The 18534-nt window shown below is 41.0% G+C and overlaps 1 protein-coding gene across 2 annotated transcripts; it reads left to right on the forward strand.

The window, feature by feature from the left end:
• The first annotated feature begins 8504 nt into the window (after positions 1-8504).
• Positions 8505-18290, forward strand: lman2lb (lectin, mannose-binding 2-like b). Of its 2 annotated transcripts, XM_021606396.3 has the most exons (9): positions 8509-8744; positions 9421-9539; positions 9847-9964; positions 10193-10275; positions 10454-10477; positions 11983-12144; positions 12234-12348; positions 12836-12952; positions 13101-18290. In XM_021606396.3, the coding sequence occupies exons 1-9, from the start codon at positions 8537-8539 to the stop codon at positions 13241-13243; spliced, it is 1089 nt and encodes a 362-aa protein (XP_021462071.2). In that variant the 5' UTR covers positions 8509-8536; the 3' UTR covers positions 13244-18290. The 2 variants fall into 2 exon arrangements, with proteins under 2 accessions (XP_021462073.2, XP_021462071.2); XM_021606398.3 differs by lacking the exon at positions 10454-10477 and having other exon boundaries at positions 8505-8744.
• Positions 18291-18534: the final 244 nt, after the last annotated feature.

An 18534-nucleotide genomic window follows, 5' to 3' on the forward strand; every position in this document is an offset into this window, starting at 1 on the left:
GGATAGTGCCAGAAAACGTCTGGCTTCAATCAGCTGTCAATAGTGGACTTCATTAATCGCACCCACTATCACCCTTTGTGAGACGAGATACAGTAGGGATGAGTAGACATAAACAGGATCAGGAAGTGCTGACTCACAGGGGTTGACCTGCTTTTGGGACACTTTACTTATACAGTACTTTCTCGACTATCGTTCCAAATAAATTAAGCACTTTTATTTTACTTTGGTATACCTAATACTGTTGCTTTCCGTTAAACAAATGTGTTGAAACTGCATGTGAGGACGTGCCAGCAAAGAGATCAGACATCAGAGCTCTGAGGAGCCTGTGATAAACGTCCATGTCACACTCACCAGTGCAGACTACCTGCTGTGCTGGGACATGGACATGAGCGACTGTCTTCAGGTTGTAATGTTAAAACCTGATGCCCCTGATTGACATCCTTAACAATAGATGAGGGAGAAAAAGATAGTAAGGAATGCATTCATAAAATAGTTCTATGAAATTCTCAGAGATGGGCATCAGAGAATGGTAGGCTACTTTACATGCAACCAAACAATTCATATCAAGTATTGCAATGCTGACTGAGCTGTAGTCTTCATTATAAACTGGGTGGTTCGAGCCCTGAATGCTGATTGGCTGACAGCCATGATATATCAGACTGCATACCATGGGTGTGAAAAACATTTATTTTTACTGCTCTAATTACATTGGTAACCCGTTTATAAAAGCATTAAGGCACTTCTGGGGTTTGTGATATATGACCAATATAACACGGCTAAGTGCTGTGTCCAGACACGAAGACCTCCTTGCTTAAATATACACTGAGTGTACCAAATATTAATATTTTTCCATGACATTGACTGACCCGGTGAATCCAGGTGAAAGCTATGATCTCTTATTGACGTCACTTGTTAAATCTACTTTATTCAGTGTAGATGAAGGGGAGAGACAGCTTAAAGAAGTCATTTTAAGCTTGAAACAACTGAAAGATGGATTGTGTATGTGTGCTATTCAGAAGGTGAATGGGCAAGACAAAAGATTTAAGTGCCTTTGAATGGGTTATGGTAATAAGTGCCAGGCACACCGGTTTGTGCTCACCGGTTTGTGTCAAGAACCGCAGCGCTGCAGGGTTTTTCACGCTCAACAGTTTCCCATCTGTGTCAAGAATGGTCCACCACCCAAAGGACATCCAGCCAACTTGACACAGCTGTGGCAAGCATTGGAGTCAACATGGGCCAGCATCCCTGTGGAATGACACCTTGTAGAGTCCATGCCCAGACAAATTGAGGCTGTTCTGAGGGCAAAAGGGGTGGGTGTTATATTAGGAAGGTGTTCTTAATGTTTTGTACACTGGGTATTTGGTTCAATCACTTCACTTGATCGAATGTTCGAATTGCGCCCTCTACAGTAGGCTTTCGGGATTCACTGGTTTTACTGGTCAGTTGATTTAATCCATGTTTGAAGGGCTTAAACCTGAACCATCCAATGGGAAATGTGGGCGGGCTTATTTTGAAGTAGGGGGAGCAATATTAGCATCACTACAGCAACATTAAGACCTCCGATTTTCCGATTTTGCCTTCAAAATAAAGTCTGCGTTAAAACGCTGTATGTATAATACAAAATGAATCATTTTTGCAGCTTTGCACATCGCATAATGTTAAAACTACATTACAAAATTAAAACTAAAGAGAATTACTACTTTATATAAGATAAATAATATTATAAAGTGGGGCACAATGAGAAATGTTTGGAGCTTAAGTAAATCAATGTAAAGAAGATATTCTACAGACCCTACTGGAGTCTATATATGGTGTTATTTCTTGGGGGGCTGAGTCCTAAATACTCTGCAACACTTTCTATTACATCCACTCCATTCACTGCAATGCAATAGACTGTAGGCCTGTAATAGACATAAAGGCAAATAGAGAAAAAACAATTCTATATGCTGATGTAAAAGTGGGGATGGGAATACTCAGTAGGGTCTGTAGAATCTACATATGGTGTTATTTCATGGGGGACTGAGGTCTAAATTCCCAGCAACACTTTCTACTCCACCCATTCTATCGGTCCCAATGCAATACACTGTCGGCCTATAATTGACATAATGGCAAATAGAGAAAAAACTATTCTATGTGCAGAGGTAAAAGTGTGGTTGGGAGTACTCAGTACAGACTGTAGAAACCACCTTCAAATAATCTGGTGTTATCCATGATCCTAAAGTCAATGCCTATATACAGTATATACAGTAAGTCTCTAAGAACTTTCCACAACTGGATTGTGCAACATTTGCCTATTATTATTTTCAAAATTCTGCAAGCCCTGTCAAATTGGTTGTTGATCATTGCTAGACAATCATTTTCAGGTCTTGCCATAGATTTTCAAGCAGATTTAAGTCAAAACTGTAACTTGGCCACTCAGGAACATTCACTGTCTTCTTGGTAAGCAACTCCAGTGTAAATTTGACCTTGTGTTTTGGATTATTGTCCTGCTGAAAGGTGAATTCATCTCTCAGTGTTTGGTGGAAAGCAGATTGAACCAGGTTTTCCTCTAGGATTTGGCCTGTCCTAAGCTCTATTCCATTAACTTTTTTATCCTGAATAACTCCTCAGTCCTTAACAACTACAAGCATACCCATGACATGATACAGCCACCACTATGCTTGAAAATATGGAGAGTGGTACTCAGTATTGTGTTGTATTGGATTTTTTTTAAATTGCTCTGTCACATTTTTGTAGTATTGCTGTAGTGCCTTGTTGAAACAGGATGCATGTTTCAGAATATTTGTATTCTGTACAGGCTTCCTTCTTTTCACTCTGTTGATTAAGCTAGCATTGTGGAGTAACTACAATGTTGTTGATCCAGCCTCAGTTTTCTCCTATCAAAGCCATTAAACTCTGTAACGGTTTTAAAGTCACCATCGTCCTCATGGTGAAATCCCTGAGCAGTTTCCTTCCTCTCTGGCCAGTGAGTTAGGAAGGGTGCCTGTATCTTTGTAGTGACTGATTGCACTGATACACCATCCAAAGTGTAATTAATAACTTCACCATGCTCAAAGGGAAATTAAATGATTGCTTTTTTATGTTTACCCATCTACCAATAGGTGCCCTTCTTTGCGAGGCGTTGGAACACCTACCTGGTCTTTGTGGTTGAATCTGTGTTTGAAATTCAATGCTTGACTAAGGGACCTTAAAGATAATTGTATGAGTGGGGTACAGAGATGAGGTTGTCATTCAAAAATCATGTTAAACACTATTATTGCACACAGAGTAAGTCCATGCAACTTATTATGTGACTTGTTAAGAACATTTTTAGTCCTGAACCTATTTAGGCTTGCCAAAACAAATAGGTTGAATACTTATTGACTTAAGGCATTTCATCTTTTCATTTTTTATTCATTTGTAAAAATTCAGTTGCATTTTTTCGATTTGATATTGATATCATATCGGTTCGTCGGAAATACATTGCAACTGTGTGAATGCTGACTTTTCTGTGAAATCCAGACAAACCTTCCTAACCAGTTTGAAAACAATGGGAAGCCCATCCATAGTTGATGGCTTATCAGCAGGCAATTAATTATGCCGGGCAACCTGTTTTTTTCTTTTTAGAGTCCGTTTTTTAAAAAGTATGCTTAGCGCAAGCAGCCTGTGAGAAGGTCTCTGAGGGCTTTTTACTTAAAACCTTAACTTCTTTCAACAAAGTAATTTCCTCTCCGACAACTCATGTTAACACAGTCTCGTGTGCCATTCAGAAAAAAAGCGTATTCACATTGCCTTCTCACAAGACTGCTATAGAGAACATTCACACATAAACACCAAAACTGTTTTCTGAAAGGCAGATGCTGCGGATCCGACTTTTCTGGACACTTCTCGGAGGTGCAGGTAAGCATACCCATGACAACCTTTTAAAATACCGACCACTTCTTTCGGAATGAATCCTCTCCAATTCGTCACGAGTCAACGTTAACACACCCTTGTTTGGAGTGGCAAGCCTGAATCCTAATTGCCTCATCTGACAACACACACTTCAGTGTATCCTTGTTTATTTCGATGTTAACTTCTCCATTTGCATGTTGCTCATCTGATTACGATTTCCTCATCTGATACACCTCTACCACAGCTTTCTGTCTCTAAGTGGTAGTATTAATTCCCAATACCTTGGGTGTCTGAGATTTGATTGGGCTGCATCACTGACACTCCATCATATGAACTCTTGGCTACATCAAGATGAAGATCAGTAGCAGGTTCTTTATCCTCAAAGGTGTGTACATTTTGCATATTAAGTTAGCAGTCTGAGGGTCTTCTCTGAGCAGTTGACATTCCCTCATTTAAACTCTCCAAGGGCAATAGATTTTGTACCTGAGCCTCAGTTACATTCTCTGTTTGTACCATTTTGTTTAATTTCACCTTGTCACTAGCAATAGAATGTATAAATGTGTCACAATCCACTTTAAGACTAAATCAAATCAAATGATATTTGTCAGTAAAATGATGGCTGTAATTTGCAATAGCTGTACTTGAACTCAACACTATTCTGAGTTGCATAGAAAAGTAACAGATTCTACATCCTTTTGACAATCTAGAGATATGCCAACACAATCAGTGATACCAATTTGTACAGATATCAAATTTATTTATATAGCCCTTCTTAGATCAGCTGATATCTCAAAGTGCTGTACAGAAACCCAGCCTAAAACCCCAAACAGCAAGCAATGCAGGTGCAGAAGCACGGTGGCTAGGAAAACTCCCTAGAAAGGAAAAAAAACCTTGGAAGAAACCTAGAGAAGAACCAGAATATGAGGGGTGGCCAGTCCTCTTCTGGCTGTGCCGGGTGGAGATTATAACAGAACATGGCCAAGATGTTCAAATGTTCATAAATTACTAGCATGGTCAAATAATAATAATCACAGTAGTTGTCGAGGGTGCAACAGGTCAGTACCTCTACCGCTCCTGCTGTCTCTAGAGAGTTGAAAACAGCAGGTCTGGGACAGGTAGCACGACCGGTGAACAAGTCAGGGTTCCATAGCCACAGGCAGAACAGTTGAAACTGGAGCAGCAGCACGGCCAGGTGGACTGGGGACAGCAAGGAGTCATCATGCCAGGTAGTCCTGAGGCATGGTCCTAGGGCTCAGGTCCTCCGAGAAAGAGAGAATTAGAGAGAGCATACTTAAATTAAATTCACACAGGACACCTGATAAGACAGGATAAATACTCCATATATATAACAGACTGACCCTAGCACCCTGGCACATAAACTACTGCAGCATAAATACTGGAGGCTGAGACAGGAGGGGTCAGGAGACACTGTGGCCACATCCGATGATACCCCCGGAGAGGGCCAAATAGGCATGATATAACCCCACCCACTTTGCCAAAGCACAGCCCCAACACCATTAGAGGGATATCTTCACCACCAACTTACCATCCTGAGACAAGGCCGAGTATAGCCCACAAAGATCTCCACCACGGCACAACCCGAGGGGGGCGCCAACCCAGACAGGAAGACCATGTCAGTGACTAAACCCACTGAAGTGACACACCCCTCCTAGGGATGGCATGGAAGAGCACCAGTAAGCCAGTGCTTTGATGCTTAAGTACATTTTAAACCCAATACTTTTAGACTTTTACTCAAGTAGAATATTACTGGGTGACTTTCACTTTTACTTGAGTCATTTTCTGTTAAGGTATCTTTACTTTTACTCAAGTATGACAATTGGTTACTTTTCTCCACCACTGCCATTAGTCTTTGACTGTGTGGCACTGACTTATGTTTGTGCTGTCATCCTCATCTCCTATCTCATTACATATATGTGGCGGGCTCAAAGGTTTGGTCAAAACAAGACTTTGAATGTTACCACTATTCTTGTCACACATATTCCTAAGATTTTTGGCACTACCTTTAGTGACAATGGGCTTTCCAATTGGCCATTGCAAAGTTTTGCAACTTCCTTGCTGCTTAATAGAATGTATTGCCATTGAAATAGCATGAAAATCTAAAAATGTTATTTTTATATAACTTTCTGATCCTCCCCAACATCCCTGTCACCCCCATACAATTTCAGTTTCAGATTTGGTGGTTCAACAGCATTATTTTTAATTTATCATCTGTGTCAAATTGTTCAGGTCTATGTATTTATCAGTAGGTCACCACAGACAACAGCGTCACTATCAGTACAGTCAACTCCTACTATAGGTCCACTCTATGCCAGTCCCTCCACCAACACCAGACAGCTGCGACCAACTCCCTTATATAGGCTATAATGAAATGACAACATATATAGAGGTCTACAGTGTATTGCATTGGGACCAATGGAGTGTAGGGAGTAGAAAGTGTTGCTGAGCATATAGACCTCAGTCCACCATGAAATAACACCATACTATATATAGATTATACAGACTACTGAGTACTCCCCACCACACTTTTACATCGGCACATATGTAATGCATATACATTGATTTGCATTGTGGCCAGTGCAATTTGCGGAATAAATGGTTAGCAACACTCTGTATTACTCAGAGCCCCATAAATGACACCAGATTCTACGGACCCTACTGCAGGGATCATCAACTAGATTCAACCACTGGCCGATTTCTTTCTTGAGCGGATGGGCGGGGGCCGGAACATAATTACAAATCATTTGTACGCTATTAAATTGACCGGAAGAAGCCTAAAAATATATAATGTTTGACTAAAACATAATAATTTCAAACCTTGCTTACACACTGCCCTATCCCATCTGGACAAGAGGAATACCTATGTAAGAATGCTGTTGATTGTCTACAGCTCAGCATTCAACACCATAGTACCCTCCAAACTCATCATTAAGCTTGAGGCCCTGGTCCAGGCCCTGTGCAACTGGGTTCTGGACTTCCTGACGGGCCGCCCCCACGTGGCAAAGAAAGGAAACAACATCTCCACTTCATTGAATCTCAACACTGGGGCCCCACAAGGGTGAGTGCTCAGTCCCCTCTTGTACTCCCTGTTCACCCATGACTGCGTGGTCATGCACACGTCCAACTCGATCATCAAGTTTGTAGACGACACAACAGTAGTAAGCTTGATCACCAACAACGACAAGACAGCCTGTAGGGAGGAGGTGAGGGCACTTGGAGTATGGTGTCAGGAAAACAACCTCTCACTCAAAGTCAACAAAACAAAGGAGATGATCGTGGACTTCAGGAAACAGCAGAGGGAGCACCTCCCTATCCACGTCGACAGGACAGCAGTGGAGAAGGTGCAAAGTTAAGTTTCTCGGCATCACGGACAAACTGAAATGGTCCACCCACACAGACAGTGTGGTGAAGAAGGCGCAACAGCGCTTCTTCAACCTCAGGAGACTGAAGAAATGTGGCTTGTCACCTAAAACCCTCACCAACTTTTACATATGCACAATTGAGAGCATCCTGTCGGGCTGTATCACCGCCTGGTATGGCAACTGCACCACACATAACCGCAGGGCTCTCCAGAGGGTGGTGCGGTCTGCACAACGCATCAGGGGGCAAACTACCTGCCCTCCAGGACACCTACAGCACCCGATATCACAGGAAGGCCAAAAAGATCATCAAGGATAACATCAAGGACAACAACCACCCGAGCCACTGCCTCTACCACCGCTACCATCCAGAAGGCAAGATCAGTACAGGTGCATCAAAGCTGGGACCAAGAGACTGAAAAATAGCTTCTATCTCAATGCCATCAGACTGTTAAACAGCCATTACTAACACACAGAGGCTGCTGCCTACATACAGACTTGAAATAATTGGCCACTCTAACAAATGGATCACTAGTCACTTTATTAATACCACTTTAATAATGATGTTTACATATCTTGCATTACTCATCCCATATGTATATACTGTAATTTATACCATCTATTGCATCTTGCCTATACCGCTCAGTCATTGCTCATCCATATATTTATATGTACATATTCTTATTCCATCCATTTACTTAGATTTGTGTGTATTAGGTAGTTGCTGTGGAATTGTTAGATTACTTGTTGATTATTGCTGCACTGTCGGAATTAGAAGCACAAGCATTTCGCTACACTCGCAATAACATCTTCTAACCATGTGTATGTGACCAATAAAAAATGTTGATCACGTATGTCTCTATTATGTGTGGGAATACTTGGGAACGATTTCTTAAATTAAAATCACTTAGAGCAGATTTCCTGGTGTTTTTTTACAGTATTTTATGTCCAACAATCAAAACAGTTTTTTGTTGTTGTTTTCTTTGCTCAGAAGACTTGCCCGGTTGGGGAATCCTGCCCTACTGAGTACTCCCCACCCACTTTTACATCGGCACAAACACTCGTTTTTTTCTATTGTTATTTGCATTGGGGGCATTTATTGACTTTGAAACTTTTTTAAACCCCACATTAAATGCAAATGCTACTTAAATATGAACAAATATGAATCATTGTTGATGTTTAGACAATTATTTTTATACATCATGAATAAATACAGGTTAATAACACTTTTCTACTATTACGAAATTCCATGACCCGGAAGCACTTTTTTTAGTGTTGCTGACGGGATGCTGTTCTCCACCATGAATAAGTCTAATCGGTTTCGGATGGGCAGTTTTAAAATATTTGATTTAATGTTGAATCAGCGAAACATTCATGAATTAACATGTCGGTTTGCTGTTGTTCTTCTTTTAACCTGCCAGTGTCTGGCAGACGATGGATACGAGATGGATGACTTTTTGAAAAGGGAGTACTCTCTTACCAAACCATACCAAGGTAGGCTTCCAAACGCTTTGCTTGCGTTGGTTTCGCAATCAGTAACTATTGTTTTGCTTTCCAGACAATGTTCACAAACATTTACGTTTGTAGTGTACAAAAACACTATTGAGGTATTCAGCAGATAAGTATAGTATTATTGTCTGTACGATATGGGTATTGGCAGGGTAGTGTTAACTCAAGTAGCTAACAGTACAGGGTTGCCCAATCTCGGTCTTGGGGACGCCAAGAAGCGCACGTTTTGTTTATTGCCATGCTAATTAAAATAATCAGCTCATCATTAAGATTTTATTATTTGAATCAGCTATGTAGTGTAAGGGCAAAAAACACAAGTGACACCACGTCATGCAATTGCATTTGATTACACACACAACGGAAGCGGGTAGATTATTGACAGTAAAATAATAAAGTGTAGTTAACATTTTTGGAGCGTTGTGTAATCCAAAGTGGACCACCACATTAAACAACCATTTAGTATTGACATTATTGGTAGATAAGTATTTTACAAATTGGTCCCTAGTCTAAAAGGTCTTGACAAATCCATATTTGTTCTCAAAGGCGAGCAAAGGTAATTTTCACATTGTTGTGATCCAATGGTGAGCACATTGGACAAAGATGTCCCTTTTTTAAATGGCCTATATCAAGTTATACATATTGATTGATTGTGTTTGTGTAGGGTTGGGCTCCTCCAGTTCCTCTTATTGGGACCTGATGGGCAATGCCATGATCACCACTGAGCATGTGCGACTGACCCCTGACTTGCAGAGCAGACAAGGAGCAGTGTGGAGCCGCGTTGTGAGTTCAGCTCTTTCCATCCCGAAGTAAACACCAGCACACTGCTGCTTATTCTTGAACAACCTGAAACCCCTACTGCACTTAATACATCGTAGTCTATCTATAGGCCTAGCAGACATGCCACAACGTATGGCAAACACATCACCTCATTTGTAGTGACTATACCATCAATTAGGCTTATGCTTCCTGACTACATGTACAACTCTATAGCACATAGCATTTCAATATACTACGACAGCTAACATGCCATGCCACAACCGTCTTTTCCTCATTCCCCGTACTGTCTGTGTCTGCGCTCCTACTGCAGCCCTGTTTCCTGCGGGACTGGGAGCTGCAGGTGCACTTTAAGATCCACGGCCACGGGAAGAAGAACCTGAATGGAGATGGAATGGCTCTGTGGTATACCAAAGAACGCATGCAGACTGGTACTGAGCTTGCACTGTCTAACACACAAGCCAGGGTTACTTCCCAAAGTGCACCCTATCCCCTATATAGTGCACAACGTTTGTCTACCGCCCATAGGGTACCATTTTGAGGGTACCATTTGGGGGACACACCAAGGTTAAAAGATAGTCTCAAGTGTTGTGGTAATATTACAAGGATCTCAGCATGGTCTTCCTAAAGTGTTGACTGCCAGGGTTTATCACCTGCAGGTCCTGTGTTTGGAAACATGAACCTCTTCACTGGCCTTGGAGTGTTTGTGGACACCTACCCCAATGAAAATAAGAACCATGAGGTATTACACTACATATGCTCACTCATACACACATACTCAGGTGGACACCCCCAAAACGTATTAGTGATGGGGGTTTGTCTATTCCCAAACACTCAATCATGTATAATTGGTTTGGGTGTGCAATGTTGTGTGTTTACGCTGCGTCCTGTGTTTTCTTGCATCCCTCTTGGGCACACAGAAGAAGTACAATCCTTCGACTCAGGTAGCTACAGTAACCTATCAGCCAATCCCAGTCATCCTCTGGCTGAATTGAACAGTGCATGCTTATTTATTTCTATCCTCAACACTCCACCTATCTCATCATTGTTGACTAACCCACATCATGCATGTCTCATCCCTATTGTGTCATGCAATATGTGATGTACGAATGCATTTAGTCACTGATTGTCTCTCAAATGGCAACATATTTTCTAAATAGGGGTCATTTCAAAAAGCCATGACACCCACCATCTCCAATTGTTCAGAAATAATTTCTGTAGTTAGAAATAGATACGATTAGCATTCCTGCAACAATTTTTGGTTAAATATAATTATATCTCTGTGAAATTAAGATAATTGATTTCACCCAAATTTGAGATTTTAATTTTTTATTTAATAGGATTCATATAATATTCAATAGATATGGTACCTAACATTTGATTTGGACAACTTTTTTTTCTAACAATGAGTAAGACATGAGGAATCCAAAGAAATTGTAAAAATCCACCCACGTACCCCCCCCCCCCCCCCCCCAACAGTGAGTATACAGTATCAGTTATTTTTGCGTGATACATAGTATGGAGCTGCAACTGAGCATTGTTTCTTCATACTATGTAAAGTATTCCCAGTGAATTTAGTTTTTTTCTTCCGTTCAAGGAAATTAGTCATTGAATCATCCTGAAATGAACCGGTTCTGGCCACTAGATGGTGCTGTTTATGCTTAATAATATTAGAATCCTTCAATGTTAAAGGGATAGTTTACCCAAATTACAGTCATCTTTTGGCTTCAGCTTTTTATTTTTTATTAATTTACAAATTAATAATTCCACTGACATTATGGGGTATATAGTACATAGTGTGTGCATACACACAATAACCCATAATGTCAAAGTGGAGTTATGTTTTTAGAAATGTTTACACGCAATCTACTATATACATGTTGTTTGGGTCGGATTGGCGTGGGGGGGTCCATGGATGGCTTTTGACCATTTTCTGGATTCCTCATGTGAGTGATTCCTCACTCATTGTGTGAAAAAAAGTTTGGTCCAAGTCAGATGTTAGGTACTATATTTATTGAATATTATATGAATCCTATTGATTAAATTGGCCACTTTGGGTGCAATCAATTATCTTAATTTCTCAGAGACCAACTTAATCAACAAAATGTTTCAGGAATGTTAATATTATTTGTTTCTAACTGGAACAATTTTGGAAAAATCAGAGATGGTGCTTGTCAATCCTCTTGCTTGTGCTTTTTGAGGTGGAATGACTCATAGTGAACTTCTTTTGTAGTGCACTCCATAGTAAATAGGGTGCCATTTCAGATGCAACCACTGTGTTTTAAAGGGATAGTTAGCATTGGCTCGCGAAACAACCCCTTAACTTCCTTCATACATAAAAATGGTATCCATGAGTTCATCTGACTCTGGATAAGTAATCTCGCAGTATCCCCCTGGTCACTGATTGACATTATCAGCTGGCTTATCACAGCTTCCTCTGTCTCTGCAGAGGGTCTTTCCATACGTTTCTGGGATGGTGGGGAACGGGACTCTGGCTTATGAGCACGATCGTGATGGCCAGTCCACAGAGCTTGGCGGGTGCACAGCCCTGGTGCGCAACATCCCCCATGACACCTTCCTCCTCATCAGATACACCAAAAACCGACTGACGGTGAGAGAAACGCACAAAGCACCATGTTCAATAAAGCGTTCACTAACATGACATATTTATTGACCTATGTTTGACCTCCTGACCTACAGATACAGATAGACGTTGACGGTAAACAGGAGTGGCAGGACTGTCTGGACCTTCCAGGGGTACGTCTACCTCGGGGCTACTTCTTTGGAGCCTCCTCTGTTACTGGAGACCTGTCAGGTACTGGGCCTCTATGAACATCTCAGAACAACACTGTTTTTGTGGTTCACCATTTGCATTCTTCTCACTGGTTTTTGAAATCTGTTCATGGCAGTCGGATCTGTAATTTCTGAATGGAGAATGGTGGAGAGCCTGTTGTCGAGCGGTAACGCTGGAGACCTGGGTTTCATCCCCAAGTCCACCCTTCCTACTGTGCTTCCACTTTCCTGTCTCCCTCTCTGTTTCCAGCTGTCTGAATAAAGTGTGAAATGTTAAATGTTGGATTGTATTGATTTATGTGTGGCAGATAGCCTAGCGGTTAAGGGCGTTGGGCCAGTAACTGAAAGGTTGCTGGTTCTAATCCCCGAGCCAACTAGGTGAAAAATCTGTCGATGTGCCCTTTAGCAAGGCAATTAACCCTAATTGCTCCTGTAAGTCACTCTGGCTAAGAGTGTCTGCTAAATGACTAAAATGTCAAATGTATTTCTTCCTTCCTCTCGTTTCCCAGACAACCATGATCTCATCTCTATGAAGCTGTACCAGCTGACTGTGGAGCGTACTCCGGAGGAAGAGGAGGAGGAAGAGCTCATCCCCAGTGTTGATAACTTTGAGCACTTGAACAAAGGTAAGATGATACAAGCCAACAGTTTCACGTCCATGGTTTGATTTCGTTTCAGAAAAGGTGTGATAATTGATTTTGTCCGTCCAGTTTCAATTGAACTGTAGCATGAGGTCATTTTTCTTTCTTCATGGTTGTTTGTCTCTCATTACAGTGGAGGTGCAAGAAGAGGGGATGAGTGGAGTCCAGCTCTTCTTCACCATAGTCTTCTCTGTCATTGGTATCTTTGTACTGGGGGTGGTGGCAGTGGTCATGTATGGGCGCTGGAAGGAGAACAGCCGCAAACGCTTCTACTGAGAGGGAGAGCTGGGTAGTCTACGGCTCCGTCCCAAATGGCACCCTATTCTCTTTATAGTGCACTCCTTTTGACTAGGGGTCTAGTCAAAAGGTGTGCTCTCTGTAGGGAATAGGGTGCCATTTGGGATGTCGTCTGAGGGATGCTCTATGTGAAGGAGCACGAATGAGGATGTAGATTTCTAAACATACAACGAACATGCTGTCTGCCATACATAGCTTTACTACATAACAATTCCCTTACCTCAATAATACTTCAACTGCGACAAATGAACCGCTCTCGGACCATCTCGGCCCAAATAAATCAAACGTGACCCTTTTTTTTTTTTTTTTTTTTTTTTTATACTGTGAGATAAATCTTTTTTTTGTCTTTTGTTTCACCTTAGTGTTTAACGTAGGAGACCATGACCTGTGAATTGCTGACACTGTCATCAGCAGACTGCACTCACTTACATGCAGTGTGCATGATGGGCTTCCAGCCTTTCTGTCATGTTCTGCCGTTGAGACTTCCGAATTGTTTGCACTGACATGAAATGCCCGTGAGAAGACTTATATTGAGCTGCCATAATAACTAAGTAATGAGAGAGAGAATTGTTCTCAACAAAAGTACCTAGCTCGGGCCAGTTTAAGACCAGGGCCTTCAAGATCGTAATGAATCAAATTATATTGCTGGGGGAACTGATCTCAGAGTAGGACTGCTGAACTCAGATGTTTTCTTGAATATGGGCCCAGATGTCGCAATGTACATGCTAATCCTTTAGTTCTATATTTTGGTTCATGAGCTAACATTTGGCTCTTGGTTCTGTATTGCTGTGCTGTAACTACCATTTACCTACAGTTGAAGTCGGAAGTTTACATACACTTAGGTTGAAGTCATTAAAACAATTTTTTTAACCACTATAGTTTTGGCAAGTCGGTTAGGTCATGTACTTTGTGAATGACACAAGTCATTTTTCCTACAATTGTTTACAGACAGATTATTTCACTTATAATTCACTGTATCACAATTCCAGTGGCTCAGAAGTTTACATACACTAAGTTGACTGCATTTAAACAGCTTGGAAAATTCCAGAAAATTATGTCATGCTTTAGAAGCTTCTGATAAGCTAATTGACATAATTTGAGTCAATTGGAGGTGTACCTGTGGATGTATTTCAAGGCCTACCTTCAAACTCAGTGCCTCTTTGCTTGACATGGGAAAATCAAAAGCAATTTCCAAATGCCTGAAGGTACCATGTTCATCTGTACAAACAATAGTACAAAGTATAAACACCATGGGACCACGCAGCCGTCATACCGCTCAGGAAGGAGACGCGTTCTGTCTCCTAGAGATAAACGTACTTTGGTGCAAAAAGTACAAATCAATCCCAGAACAACAGCAAAGGACCTTGTGAAGATGCTGCAGGAAACAGGTACATAAGTATGTATATCCACAGTAAAACGAGTCCTATATCGACATAACCTGAAAGGCCGCTCAGCAAGGAAGAAGCCACTGCTCAAAAACCGCCATAAAAAGCCAGACTGATTTTTCAACTGCACATGGAGAAATGTCCTCTGGTCTGATAAAACAAAAAAAGAACTGTTTGGCCATAATGACTGTTTTGTTTGGAGGAAAAGGGGGAGGCATGCAAGCCAAAGCACACCATCGCAACCGTGAAGCACGGGGGTGGCAGCATCATGTTGTGGGGGTACTTGGCTGCAGGATGGACTGGTGCATGTCACAAAATAGATGGCATCACAAGGATGGAAAACGATGTGGCTATATTGAAGCAACATCTCAAGACATCAGTTAAAGCTTGGTCGCAAATGGGTCTTCCAAATTGACAATGACCCCAAGCATACTTCCAAAGTTATGGCTTAAGGACAACAAAGTCAAGGAATTGGAGTGGCCATCACAAAGCCCTGACCTCAATCCCATAGACAATTTGTTGTCAGAAAAGGCGTGTGCGAGCAAGGAGGCCTACAAACCTGACTCGGTTACACCAGCTGTGTCAGGAGGAATGGGCCAAAATTCACCCAATATATTGCGGGAAGCTTGTGGAAGGCTACCTAAAACGTTTGACCTAAGTTAAACAATTTTAAATGCAATGTTACCAAACACTAATTGAGCGTATGTAAACCCACTGGGAATGTGATGAAAGAAATAAAAGCTGAAATAAGTAATTCTCTACTATTAATCTGACATTTCACATTCTTAAAATAAAGTGGTGATCCTAACTGACCTAAGACAGGGACTTTTTACAAGGATTAAATGTCAGGAGTTTTGAAAAACTGAGTTTAAATGAACTTGGCTAAGGTGTATGTAAACTTCTGACTTCAACTGTATCATACTGTACGGGTTATTGGATTGTTTTCTCTGAAACGCTCTACCCTCTTTTGTAGGTAAGTTGTTAAACTGTTGTCCACCAGCTATCATCTCAAGCACAGATATCAAAACTGATCATCTCACCTGTGGCTTATATAGATATATCTCAAAAATATAAATGCAACTATTTTACTGAGGTACAGTTCATATAAGACATCAGTCAATTGAAATATAATCATTAGGCCCAAATCTACGGATTTCACATGACTGCACAGGACCAGCCAATCAGAATGTGTTTTTTCCCCATAAAAGGGCTTTATTGCAGACAGAAATACTCCTTTGTTTCATCAACTGTCCGGGTGGCTGGTCTCAAACGATCCTGCAGGTGAAGACGGTGGAGGTCCTGGGCTGGTGTGAATACACGTGGTCTGCGGTTATGAGTCCGATTGGACATACTGCCAAATTCTCTCAAATGACGTTGGAGGCGGCTTATTCTTTGGTAACAGCTTTGGTGGACATTCATGCGGTCAGCATGCCAAATTCATGCTCCCTCAACTTGAGACATCTGCCATTGTGATGTGTGACAAAACTGCATATTTTAGAGTGGCCTTTTTATTGTCCTCAGCACAAGGTGCTATGTAATGATGTGCCAGGTCTGTCAGGTGGATGAATTATCTTGGAAAAGGAGACATGCTCACTAACAGGGATGTAAACAAATTTGTGCACAAAATTTAAGAAGCTTTTTGTGCATATGGAACATTTCTGGGATCTTTTATTTCAGCTCATGAAACAACACTTTACATGTTGCGTTTTATATTTTTGTTCAGTGTATTTATTCTAATTAATAATGTCAACCTATATTTACCTTTATGATTGATCAAATGTCTGTTGTTCACCTGTGAAAGTTAACATATTATTGTTATGAAAAACTGTACATTGTCCATCCACGGTGTCATTGAGCCTCGTGGCTAAACTTTAATTCCAAAATAAGATAAAGTAGCCTAACGGTTGGTTTGTAATCAGTTATATTACCAATCCTCTCCAGGCACTTATTTTCTGGTGCCTTACCTGGGTCGTATTCATTAATGCAAACCGTAGTAAAACTGTTTTGCAATGGAAACCGCTTAGAGCATTTGGGTTAACATTGCAAAAAGTTTTGCTACGGTATGCACAAATGAATGTCAGTCTCTAAAAGGTTAAAGGTTGTACGTGAGAGTCCAGGGCCGGCCCTGGGCATAAGCGACGTAGGTGGTCGCCGGCTGCTAGGGCGTCCCCCGACCCAATCATTAAAATGGTGTATTTTTATTTTAAGGTCTCAACTTACTGTTGAACGCAATATCGAAATTTGGTTGTGCATCGGTAGTTTTACTCGTGTCATTCAATTAATTAGCCCATGGCAGCAAAAACAATTATTGGTCAATTAATCTGTCCAGCTATCTATGTCTGAATTACTGACCGGGAACAAAGGGCAGGGGCCTCATTTAACAACCATGCGTACATTTCTTACTAAATTCTGGCATTTGTGGAAGTCTAGGATTTGCATGTGCAACAAATTTGTTGGGGTTTATCACACTGTCACAGGCAACATGCTGTGCACGTTGTTTTTATAAATCAGAGCCATACTATGTTTGTTTGCGTGCTACAACCCCACCTGGAAAATGTCCTCCTGGAACAAGAGTTTCTAAAAGAAAGCACAATGGCAAATTTGATCACATTTCTGTAGAGGCGTGGGCAGAATGTTTTAATATTTTTCAGGAAAAAAAGGCATGCCGCATATAGCAAGTGCCAAACACTGGATATACCCTCCTTTTGCATAAAATAAACATATTAGACATCATGGTGATATGTGATCTGCTTACTAACTGTGTCTGTTTTATCATTAGGCCTGCTTTGTAATGTTTTTATTAGCCTACCATTGTTATAATTCCTGTGCATCAAATACCTCCATTTTCCCCAAAATAGCAATATTTGCTCGCAATACAGTTGATCAACCAGTAGTTGTGTGCGTGGTTTGAGATTTGTGTGAATATAGGCCCACTTTCCTGTCATGTTCAAAATGGATAAATACCAACCTTTGTGGGAAAACTGAAGTATGCAGGTTTGGAGGCTTTTTGTTGTTGTTGTTGTTGTGTGCACACACCTTGATAAATCAAGCCCCAGGGGCCCTGACCTCCAGGGAGCCCCTAAGTCACTCAAATATCATATTTACATGCCATGTCATGGAAAAATGTGTGGTATTTCAGGAAATTCCTTTTAAAATGTATCTCCGCCTCATGGCAAAATGTATAGAATTGCAAAAAACTAGCTTTAAAACTGCAACGTTTTCTCTACACCCCATGGCAAATCTCCCCTAGGGCCACCAAAAGGGTAGGGCCGGCCCTGTGTGAAACTCCAGCGCTGTATTTCTGTCAGTTCATGATGAAGCTCGAATAGATAGGGCCCGATGTGCTGTTTTAACCCAAAATGTTTTCTTTAATGTTGACATCTATAGTTAATTATGTTTGCGACTGTGTGGTATGAGAGTCATTTATCGTGTCATAAAACATCTTGAAGCGACGCAAACTTGACTATTTCAATCTTTATTTTGGTGTAATGAAAATGTGAATGCTGTTTGGCTTCTGTCAAAATGTTGAATTCTTGGAAATCTACAGCTGTAAAATATTATCTTGTTGGTCTATATGAGGAGAATGTAGTGCTCTTGTGTCAAATCTTTTTGAATAAAAATGTCTATGACATTCTTTCTCATTTGGAAACGTCCTCCTTTACCAAATGTCTATTTACCCCTCTTAGTGTTCTTAGGCTGGTGTGACTAGGTAAAGGAGGCATACTCCGGTTATGTATGGATATAATATATATATTTTTTTACGTTGGTAATTAATACTGTAAACTAAGTAATTAACTCTTTAGCCAAGGACGGGAGGTGACGATGACTGGTGTTTCTGTTAACAGTAGATCATCTGGCATCCAGTAGATGATCAGGTGAAAGGGA

Source organism: Oncorhynchus mykiss, chromosome 6 (assembly GCF_057628025.1).
Source record: "Oncorhynchus mykiss isolate SJ-2025 chromosome 6, ASM5762802v1, whole genome shotgun sequence".
Lineage (NCBI taxonomy): Eukaryota > Metazoa > Chordata > Actinopteri > Salmoniformes > Salmonidae > Oncorhynchus > Oncorhynchus mykiss.